Genomic DNA, 11629 nt, shown 5'->3' with positions numbered 1-11629 from the left:
ACGCCTAACATGCCGTGACGTCACGATGTTTACACCACAGAGCCAAGATAACATACGGACGGCCTGGCGGGAGTTTCACCGACGCCTCGGCTGCCGGCTCCGAAGACAATGAAATATTATATATATATATATATATATAAAGGAGCCCCCCCTACAGGAGTCCTATAAGGAACAACAATACAGAGGAAATGACGGTGAAGGGCAAAAGCGGTGATGACGGATTTTTGTGGGCCAGAGAGAAAAAAAAGTAGTTAAGAGGCGATAATGACACCGAATGTGATGATCATTATAACGATGGCCTAGACGATGACACGAATTAACCTTTAACTTGATGGTAGGAAGGCGAAGATTTGGAGGGGGGGGGGGGGGAGGGAGAAGGGAGACTGGTACATGTGGTGGTGGGTAGAGAAGGGGAAGTAGGGGTAGGGGATTTATAAGATTAATTATTTTGATAAAGGCATTGCAACCCACTTCATCGTCGTCAGGGGCTCATCCATTCATATCAGGTGTAATGGTTATATAATAATAGACGTACTGAAAGAAATAAATGGCCCGAAATTACAAACCTGAATGGCTCTCATGAACAATACAAATGAGAGAGAGAGAGAGAGAGAGAGAGAGAGAGAGAGAGAGAGAGCTTGAAAATAAATTGGTTCCAGCGCAAAAACAAATCTTAACGCAGCCTAAAATCTTTTGTCTTTCCTTTTGTATTTGTGATTGCTTAGTATAAAAAAAAGAGAAAAAAAACGCGCCTGTCCAATCTCTTCCCCCCCAAATTCTTCTGCACTTATAAATGAGGGGAAGGGAGGGGTGAGGGGGGGCCGTTTGCAAAAGCAGGCCCCCGGGATAGTGGTAGATGGAGGAAATGGGGTGGGGGAGGGGGGGTCCCTTAATCGCAATGGGAGCGCATCTGCAGCAGTAAAAATTCAAAGGCGAGCGAGACTCTCCATAATATTTCTGGATAGCCGATGGCCTTTTACTGGTCTTCCATTGTATTTGGCGGCTGAAGGAAAATAACCACAACTTGATTTAAGGCTGCTCGTTATTGCAAGCCGCTATTAGCAATCGCAATTCGGTTAGTTTCCACGCGGAGGAAAATGAGAGAGAGAGAGAGAGAGAGAGAGAGAGAGAGAGAGAGAATTTCAGTCACTTGGGTTTTGGTCCAGAGTCCTCCATTTATAAGCCATCATAATTTCAAAGATAATCTATATATTTAAATGCCAATACCGACAAATGCCGATCACTGTCTCCTATTCACAGTGAAAACAATCTACAAATACATAACGATTAATAAGAACACGAAAACTCAACCACCGCATAAACCACATGGAACAACATACCTACACATAACTGACACATACGTATATGTGTATCTAAAACAATCCACCCTCCAGCCCTCTCAGGTTCCTGAAATTTCCTATGGGCATAATCCGATGAACTCACGACCGGAGACTCAAGGCAATACCGCACTTCCGACCCGGCGGCCCAAGGGCCCTTTCGCCTTGCCCCGACCCCCGATGGTTACGTCCCTGGGCCACGTCGCCAACAACCATTGTGTAAGTCTGCTATGTTGATATGCCACACGATAGGTTATCACTCTCCATTATAATATAACGTTCATAAGCACAACGTGATAAGGAGTTTTATTACCAGCGCTGATTACCCGAACAAAGGAAGACCTCCAATCCTAGAACATGACTTCGAGGCCCACTCACTCCTACCCCTACTCCTCCTGCTCCTCCTCCTCCTCCTCCTCCTACCATTCCCCAACTCCTCTTTCAGACATATCGCGGGAAATAAGACGTTCTGTCTTGATCACGTATACAATGACATATATGTAGAGTAAGTTGAATAAAAATGTCACATCATTATGTAATATACATTGCATTCAACACGCAAAATAAGTATAGAAGAAACTCCGCTGTCTTTTTCGCTCTATCGTGTCTTAAAAGGAATGGAATTACACACAAATATACATACATACATTCAGACAAATAAATACACATAATTACGTTATATGTATATATATATATATATATATATATCTATATATATATATATATATATATATATATACCTTCCTCATCCCCGTTAACTCTTCCGCGCCTCTTTCCGTGATTCGTAATCTAACTTGACCCATCATGAGATCGAGACTGACTCCACCCTCTTCTTGTCTTGTGCCAGCAATGTATTTAGAATATTATCACGAGCCGCCTGCCGGGATTAAGATATTTACCATCAACAACTCCCCCAGCAATCTAAACTGCATCGGGTATCACACAAAGGCCTCGTCTGCCCTTTAACACGAAACAAGAAAACTTAAATAATAAAGAAAGAAAGAAAGAAAGAAAAAAAAAAAGGAGGAATTCAAGTTAGTTCATTGTCCTCACAGTTTCTCCTCTTTTCTCTTGCCCTCCTAAATATATTTATAATCTTTTGCTAACCTCCCACTATTTCCCCACTTAAAACCAGGTTAATAAAAAAAACATTATATTCTCATTTACTATCCATTAAATCCTTTGCTATTCTTTCCTTCTGCGCCTTTCTAACCTTCACAGCAAATCCCCGTCTCCCTCTTATTTTCCCTTCAAAAACCTTTCACTTTTTCACTTAAGTTTTCCTTTCACACCCTTCATCACACTGTCCTTTCTACCCTTATTTCTCACACAGCTTTTAACACCTTTCACTATTTATTTTCCCTGATCTATTTTCTAAGCCTTTCGCTGCTTCTCCCATATTTTTCAGGCATATTTTTCTTAATTTCTACATATACAGCCTTCTTTTTCAACGTGTCTATACCATTGTCTGTGGAGGATAATGTATTCAAATATTAAATAATTCCAATTTAATTCAGATATCCTAATGATAATGTACTACATCTTTGACTGTTCAGATAACATAAACAACCATTCCTGAATCCTTTAAAAGTGAACATGTAATTTTGTGATGAAACAAACACATACAATTTCTCATATACATACATATACACAAGTATATACACAGTATATAGTATATATATATATATATATATATATATACAATTTATATATATAAATATATATATATATAAATATATATATATATATATATATATATATATATATATATATATATATATATATATATATCGAAAGCCAATAGCAAAACGTTATTAATATTCGGGACTATACAGCATCAGAAATATTTAACATCTTACTTCCCCCTCTCCGAGAGAATTCCTTGATCTCGCACTTTCCTTCAAATCATTGTAAAAAAAAGTTCCACCATCACCACCACCACCACCACCACCTCCTCCTCCTCCTCCTCCTCCTCCTCCTCCTCCTCCTAATGTAATTCTCGACCTTCTCGCGTCCTCTCCTCACCTCTGACTCCCCTATCAGTATTTCCAACAAGCATGTCCCTAACGCTTGAGCATTAAGTTGAGGTTTGGGCTTAAGTCTCTTAATAAATCTTTACTGACATCCGCTCTCCTCCTCTCAAATACCCCCCCCACCCCCCCCCCCATCCCCCTCCCCGACCCTCAACCCACCAATCCCCCTTCCCCTTTTCACCAGCGCACCTTACTTCAACACACACACGCACACGAGCACAGGCACACACACACACACACACACACACGCTACTTGACAAGTGTCGGGTCAAATGCTGTTGCATGCAATTAAGAGGACAGAAAAGGGGAAGTTTATGACAAGGAGGGGGAGGAGGGGAGTGAGGAGGGAGGGGGAGGTGTAAGAACGTGTCTATATATATTATATACTTTCTTGTGTGTTGTTTACGTACTGTGAAATAGGTCTTTCTGACAGCCTTGGGTCATTTTGCCAACCATATAATAAAAAACGATACTCTCTCTCTCTCTCTCTCTCTCTCTCTCATACACAGTATATAGACGTGTTTTGACTTGGACATACGAAGGTGATACGAAACGATAAACTTCGGCAAAACAAGCTACCTTTTAGTAAGCCTGTATGATAATCCTGAGTTCATATCAGAAAATGAAAAAACACATTCCATAAACAAAATGTTACGGCAATTCAAATCAAAGCAACGTTGAAAAAAAAAAAATTGCATTCCTAAGCATTTGACTCACAGTCCGTTTTTGGTAACGAATCCTGTTTCCTTATCTCTAAAAGTGAAGTTGTAATATTTATCATCAGACGCTTTTACAAGATAAAATTAGATATCTGTTAACGTAAAACCTCTTCCCTTCCTGTGCGTCATTAAAATTCCAATCTGCAACTATAGTAGGCTTACTAACAACGTCACACGCGTATCTATTGAAAAAGAAAGGAAAAAAAAAAAATGAGGTGCCTAAAATAAATCAAATCTGTTTCAGGGCGCCGCCGCCCTATAATTTAGCATCTAAAATATTCTTTAATAAAATTGAATCTATAAGTATGCGCTAATCACCGCAGCGCGACGCGCAGCAAATACAGGCATTCCTTTTTTATATTTCTTTTTTTTACCCGACGATAGGCGGTCCACCCATCACTATATCGACATTTATACTATAACAAAAACAAGATGGCTAACGCCCTAACATGCCATCTGCTTCTATATGTTGGTCGGAAGTCGGAAATTGTGCTGCGTCATTCCGGTGACAATTAAACAAACATCGACAATAATGTGTATGTGAGTCATACGCCCGAATGTAAATCATTAATATAGATCTGCATACTTTCTTTTCACGGAGGGGAAAATAACGCTTGTAACAACTGGTCGTAATGCATATCAACGCGTTCGTTTCGATTGGAAAAATAACCCTTATGGGAAATTAGGTTGGGATGGCGAGGAAGATAACGCTTATATAAGCTGGTTATCATTAATGAGTAACGGACATTATTTAAGACGAAAGTAAAAAGGAATTTGATATCAGAAGAAAATTCCCCCTGAAAAAATCATAAGTAATGAATATTTCGTTATACTATATACAAATTACCCCACGCTCTTTTTGATATAATGTGCTTATGAACTAGACCAAGGCATAATATACTGAGTTCAAACGCCTAGGTAAACTTTGACTACTAAAAATCAATCAATTCTTCCAGCAAGTGACAAACATATATAAACACAATTGTAAATATAAATTCCTAAAATACCTAAAGTACACACGTTTAAACGTGAAAAATCGTCAATTGAGAAACGCCCACATCGCACATAAAATAAAAACCAATCAAACTACTATCATTGCGATTATAAATCTGATCAAAAACCCCGTTTTTCAACTTTAGGGCTAACAAGAAAAACATTATAAAAATCATAATCAGATGGTGAAAACACTAATCAACATGCTGCCTGCCTTTCTTAAAAAAAAAGAAAAAAAAAAAAAAAAAAAAGAAAAAAAAAAAAAAAAGGCTCGGCACAAATCAATCGAACTCAAACTCAACCCGAAAAAGGGCCGTGTCACAAAACCTTGCAACCAGCCAGTGAACCGAGAGGAGTATATAAAAAGCAATTCCCTGCATCGGCTGCACCATATAAATGACGGCGAACTTCAAATCCCGCATCATAAATCAACTTCCCAACGGGTGACTCATGGGGGTATGGGTGTAGGAAGGGTAGGGAGGAGGGCAGAGGTCAGGGTAGAGGTAGGGGTTAGGAGAAGGGGGGTTAAAGAGGGAGGGGGTGTCAAACCAAACAAATTCTACACTAAACAATACAGTTGAGAGAATTTCTCTACATAATTATGCAAATGAATCGTAAATCCTCCCAAATCATGCTTCGGGGAGTTCGTACTTCAAAGTGTGTGAGTCATACGTTAAGTTGCAGTGATGATTGACTGGGGGGGGGGGGGGGGGGGTGGGGGGGGGGGGGGGGGGGGGGGGGGATCAGATTGCCGAGTCGTTCGAGGACCAAACTTGGGAATATATTCGATTGGGGAAAATGGGAAATGAGGTCGGCTTTTGAGGAAAATGGGGAAATGGGGTCGTTTTTTAAGCGAAAATTGGGGAAAAGGCTTGGCTTATGGGGGAAACGTGTTCATCAGTGTCTCGGTATACTTAGTCATTTCGTATAATATATATAGATATATATATATATAACTATATAGTATAATAATATATAGTATATATATATATATATATATATATTATAACATATATAGATATATATATATATAAAGACGGTATTGCAAGCTCTTCCAAGTTAGTTGCTATATTTACTTTATGCTGGCTGTAAATAATGTATAAATATGGAATTAATAATTTTAATTTATACCAGACAGAATTCATGCAATTCTAATAGTTACCAGTTTTTTAAAATCTATTCAAAATTGACTAACACAGAAGCAGCAAAAAAACAAGATGGGGGTTAAAAAGAGAAACCTCAATGTACATTTAGAACAGAAAAAAACAACTAGATCTATAAAATATAAAAATAAATACCTCGACACGAATTCTGCATATCATTTCACAATAATAAAACGTCTCACGCAAATACCACCATTCATTCTGAGATATTTCCCAGCGAGCAGTTTTATCTCTCTCTCTCTCTCTCTCTCTCTCTCTCTCTCTCTCTCTCTCTCTCTCTCTCTCTCTCTCTCTCTCCTTGGCGTTTTTCAGCGCCATCAATAAACACGTAACGATTCAGGCTGATTAATGATGTATTAGAATCTAGAGCGCAAATATAAACACCCAAGACGGGTTTAGTTTACGTCCAAGTAAACAAAACAGAAGACAAGAAATAGTGTGTGTATGTGGCAGTGTTAAGTGAGAAGTTAAGAAGTATAAACAATTTAGATAATTTCCGACGCTGGCGTTTATAATATACATTCCGGAATTCAACAGTCACACATACACATGACTGGGCTCCTTCTTCTTCTGGTTTCTCTCCTTTCTTCTCTTCTTCTTCTTGTGCTTTTGCGTCGTCACTTGAGACCTCATCATATATGTTAAGATATACAGTGTATATATATATATATATATATATATATATATATATATATATATATATATATATATATATATATATATATATACTTACACTGTATACCTTTACATATATGTATGTATATATATATATACACAATGGAAATATGTGTAAATCGTAATTTTGATAATTTCATCCCAATATTCAAGTGGAAGAGCAGTCATGAAATTCTAAACAGCAAGCTTTAACCAGTAAAAATCCGCATTATTTAAGTTTAACATCCCAGAAAAAAAAAAGTTTCCATAAAAGATAAACTGATTATTTCAACGCAATAAAATATATACACAAACAAAACAGAACAGGAAATTAAGACGTAAGGCTGACTCAAGACCGGACACGAAAACTACCGAATAACAAATAACAAATGAAAGGCCTCGATAATACGTACGCACGACAAATACATAGAAAACGAATGAAAATACAATTGAGTTAAACGGGGAGAGAGAGAGAGAGAGAAGCCGCCAAAGTCAAGATGTGAACAAAATGAATAAATGACCGGGAGTAAGTATAACAAAGGTACTGTAATGTCACAGGGATTTAATACCGTAGAAATGTCATGGTCACCCAAAATCAAGTCTACCAATAATTTTGTTATCAATCGAAACACTTCCAGATCTCGCTCGGAGAAAATAGCTCTCATTCTACAGCAAGATACTTTCGTGGACTCGTCCTAAGGCTTCGTATTATAAATAGATATACAAACTGTCTGATTGAGGATAAAAAGTATGAGTGCAAAGGAAGGACACGTTACATACAATATCTTCTTATATGTCTTTATACATAATTGATTTTACTATTGTAATCTAATTGTACTGTAAGATAAATACGCCAGTAAAACTATATATATATATATATATATGCTATATTTATATGAGGGTGTTCTTGCCGTTCTTATGCAAATATGCATGTTAGCATAAATTCCACGTTCCAGTTATCAACCAGATTCTATTGGAAGTTTCCTGTCCTTTCCAAATAACTTCACCTCGATAAATGTCAAGACAACGCCACGGGCTAAATTTAACTTCCGCCCCCCACCCCGGGGGGGGGGGGGGGGGGGGGGAGGAAGGGGGGAGATGAGGTATCCCGCGCAGCGAGACGATGATGTCGTGTATGTGATTTTCGGGGGGTGGGGGGTAGGGAGTGGGGGAGTTTTTTAAACACACCAGTCAGCGACATTGATGAGAAAACAATAACAACAACAAAACAACACTCAACGGGTAGGCTGTTTCGTCCCGTAACACCGGAGAAGCGTCAGTATTAGATCAAATCGGAAAACTGGGCGGGTAAGAAAAAATAAAACTCATCCAAATATGAGGGACCAAAAAAATAAACCTTTGCAGAATCTAAAACCTAAGAAAAAAATATTCAGGGGGAGAAAAAAAAAAACAGGAAGTCAAAGTGTGAGAGAGATGCAGGTATATACAAAGGAAAATCGTAAATAATGAGTCAAGGAGATGCCATCCAAAATTTTTTAATATATATATATAATATATATATATATATATATATATATATATATATAAATATATATATATATATATAGTATATATATATATATATATATATATATATATATATATTATATATATATGTATATATATCCGTTAGGTAGGACAATTATGTCCCTCTTAACGACATATCTTGGGTGACCCTAATGACTAAATTGCTTAATTATTCATTCCCAGTCGTCCAATTAGGGCCACGATACATCGCCAATTAAGGTTACTTTTAAAAGAGTAACGCTTATTTTTAACGACTCACTGAAAAGATTACTTCTGAAGAAAAGAGAATGACGCTCAGTAAGAAATAATGAAAAGGAGCGTTTCATTTTTCTCACACTATTCTGTCCGAAAGTCAAATTGATCGAAATGAAGTTGGAAAGTTTAGAAGTTGCAATAAAACTATGAAATTAATAGGAATGATGACGGAAAGCCACGAGAGGAACTTGAACGTAAAATTCTTCTTCTGTTTAAATTATCATTATCATCACTGATTGGACGACTGAAGAAATGAAGTCGTACTTACCAGCCATAGAAGTTCCCATCCAGTGGTGCGACGACTCCAGGAGTTTTGCCTGGAAGAGACAAAAAATAAAACATTAAAAACTGCTATGATTATTTCCAAAACTGAACACACACACACAAACATACACGTAAAGGAGGAAGACTAAAATGAGTTACAACCTAGTACATTAACTATTTTGGATAAAAAAAAGTGTTAAATGCTACTTGTTATACTGACGGAAATAAAATGATTTATATATACGCTCCCTTAAAATTCACGCTAATTTAAAGAACAACGAACTAAATACATGAGGATGAGAATGAATACGATAAATTGGTCTTTATCAAGAACCTAAATTGAGATGTATCTGAACATACTGGTTCACAAAAATAAACTTAAATCATGAACTGTAAAATTATATTTGTTTATGTTTACTTAGATTTCATACTTTAAAAAAAAACTGCATTGTAAGCTTTAAATTCCTTTTTCCATGTTCTAAACAAATACGATTCTTGATTCATTAACACAAACATCATTATTCTAATATATTCTAAAGAAAAACGGGTGTTAATTCGCAAATGTCAACATCATTTTTCCACATCCTAAACAAATACGGTTCTTGGTTCATTAACATCAATATCATTTTTTCCATATATTAAACATATACAGTTCTTAATACATTAAGATCAACAACATCTTATCATATACTTAAGAAAATCGGTTCTTAACGCATTAACATATAAATTTTCAACATTCTAAACAAAAACGCATCTTAATCCATTAAAATCAACATTATTTTTCCATATCCTTAACAAAGAGGTTTCTTTATATTCAATTTGGATCTAAATACGAAGACCCCGAAGCGTCACGAAACCTTGGGAGGAGAACATCAACACACACCTTCCAGAAAAAGAACTATCACATCAAATTAGAGATGATTGTGATGATTATGATTATGGTGATGGAAATGACCTACAATGATGTCTGGGTTATTCACCTTCGTCACAGACCTCTCCTGAGATCACTTTAACAATCACTGACAAATAATTCAACAGAGAGAGAGAGAGAGAGAGAGAGAGAAGAGAGAGAGAGAGAGAATGTTTGATTCCTTGTAACTCTATTAATGTTTCAGACCCAATCCCGGCAGTCTTATTTTAAGCTCCCTGTCAACCTGAGGAACAGGTTCAGCATTACAGTATTAGCAGAGTCGATATAATGGAAACCAACCACCTCCTCTTCAAGAATGCTAAATTCACCTAACTTGTAGAAAGGAAGACTTATTTTCCTGAGAATATACCACACTCATTTTTCAAGAATGAAAAATTTTCCGGTATATTTATCGCCGCTAGAGTAGGGCGTCACTTGACTAAGTTGAATATTAGTGCAATCGTACACGCATGCGCAACTCTCCGTTGGGATGATGTCGCTTTAAAACAAGATGTAAAAAAAAAATATATACTTCATTGAATACTTTAACTATATACCAAACTCGTTTTTTATTGAGGGAAATATGAACATGGATTGAAGGATATCTCTGTGAAGAAAATTTATTCAGCAATGTCTTACCTTTTATTCATTTTCATCTTCTTCAGCTTAATTACTGGAAAAAGGAACGAGAAGATTAAGCCTGTATTTTCATCAACTTTTAACGACAGGCTTTATTTATTCATTTTCTTAAGGTTTATGAAGGGAAAGGTACTTAAAAGACTGAAAACAAAAGAATTGCAGATATAGCACACATACGCACGCATACATAGAAATAAATAAGACCATAAATAATGAGAAAATAACAAACTAAAAAAAAAATACATGATCTTTTCGTAATCAAGAAATGAAGATAAAACTATAAATTCAATCCTCCAATGATATTTATCCAAGATAGTACGGTTGGGCACAAGTCACTTGGAAAGCGGGAAAGAGTAGGGGGCACAGGGGCGGAGGCGAAGGAGGTCAGATCATGATATGTCCATGCTCTGGGGGCACCCCCCTCCCCTCTCCTCCTTCTTCTTCTTCTTCTTCAGCGATCAAGTTTTAAGAGGATATTTGTTCTCCGATTCATGTTGACCCCAAACTTGACCTCATTACATGGCCGCAACATAATGTATGCACACACATGCAGCTTTATGCTTTTTAATTTACTTTTGACATGCCGGTGGTCTATAGCCAATGTTTCCTATAACTATAAACCTGGCAAGATACAATATGCAGATAAGCAACTAAGTCGCGATCGGGAAATGGCGCCACGCGGGAATGGGCGGGTGGGGGGGGGAGGAGAAGATTTGCTCCGACGGAAGCTGCATTTTATTTGGAGAGCATGGTGGGGCGAGTATGACGGAGAAGGGGGAAGGAGAGAGAGAGGGACAGAGAGAGAGAGAGAATGGTCAGAATCATATCTTGCATATAATGCGCAGGTCTGTGACGCAGGTCTATGGCGAATCATAATCCCGAAAGGAATTTAGCACAATGAATGCTTATTGGAATATTATTCCGATCATCAGCCATAATCAAACTTTTCTCGTTGGCGGCATCCTCGCATCAATATACCCATATTCAATCGGGTTTTAAATATGGCAGGCATTACTGTCCTGCTTCATTTCGCGATCATAAATTCCATTATTTATCACACCGGGTGAAATTAGTTTTTCCTCCATCTTGAATAAATGAACATCTGTCACTGGATTTTAAAAGACTCATAAACGCG

General features: G+C 37.3%; 1 protein-coding gene across 1 annotated transcript in view; it reads right to left on the bottom strand.

Moving 5' to 3' along the window:
* LOC135219172 (protein piccolo-like) overlaps positions 1-11629 on the bottom strand; it is a 478963-nt gene that overhangs the window by 129871 nt on the left and 337463 nt on the right. Inside the window, 1 exon segment of the mRNA XM_064255706.1 lies at positions 8950-8998. Coding sequence (XP_064111776.1) covers positions 8950-8998 — 49 coding nt within the window.

Source organism: Macrobrachium nipponense, chromosome 1, assembly GCF_015104395.2.
Source record: "Macrobrachium nipponense isolate FS-2020 chromosome 1, ASM1510439v2, whole genome shotgun sequence".
Taxonomy (NCBI): Eukaryota; Metazoa; Arthropoda; class Malacostraca; order Decapoda; family Palaemonidae; genus Macrobrachium; species Macrobrachium nipponense.
The sequence above is the reverse complement of the archived record's forward strand: the minus strand, read 5'-3'. Positions and strand labels throughout refer to the sequence as shown.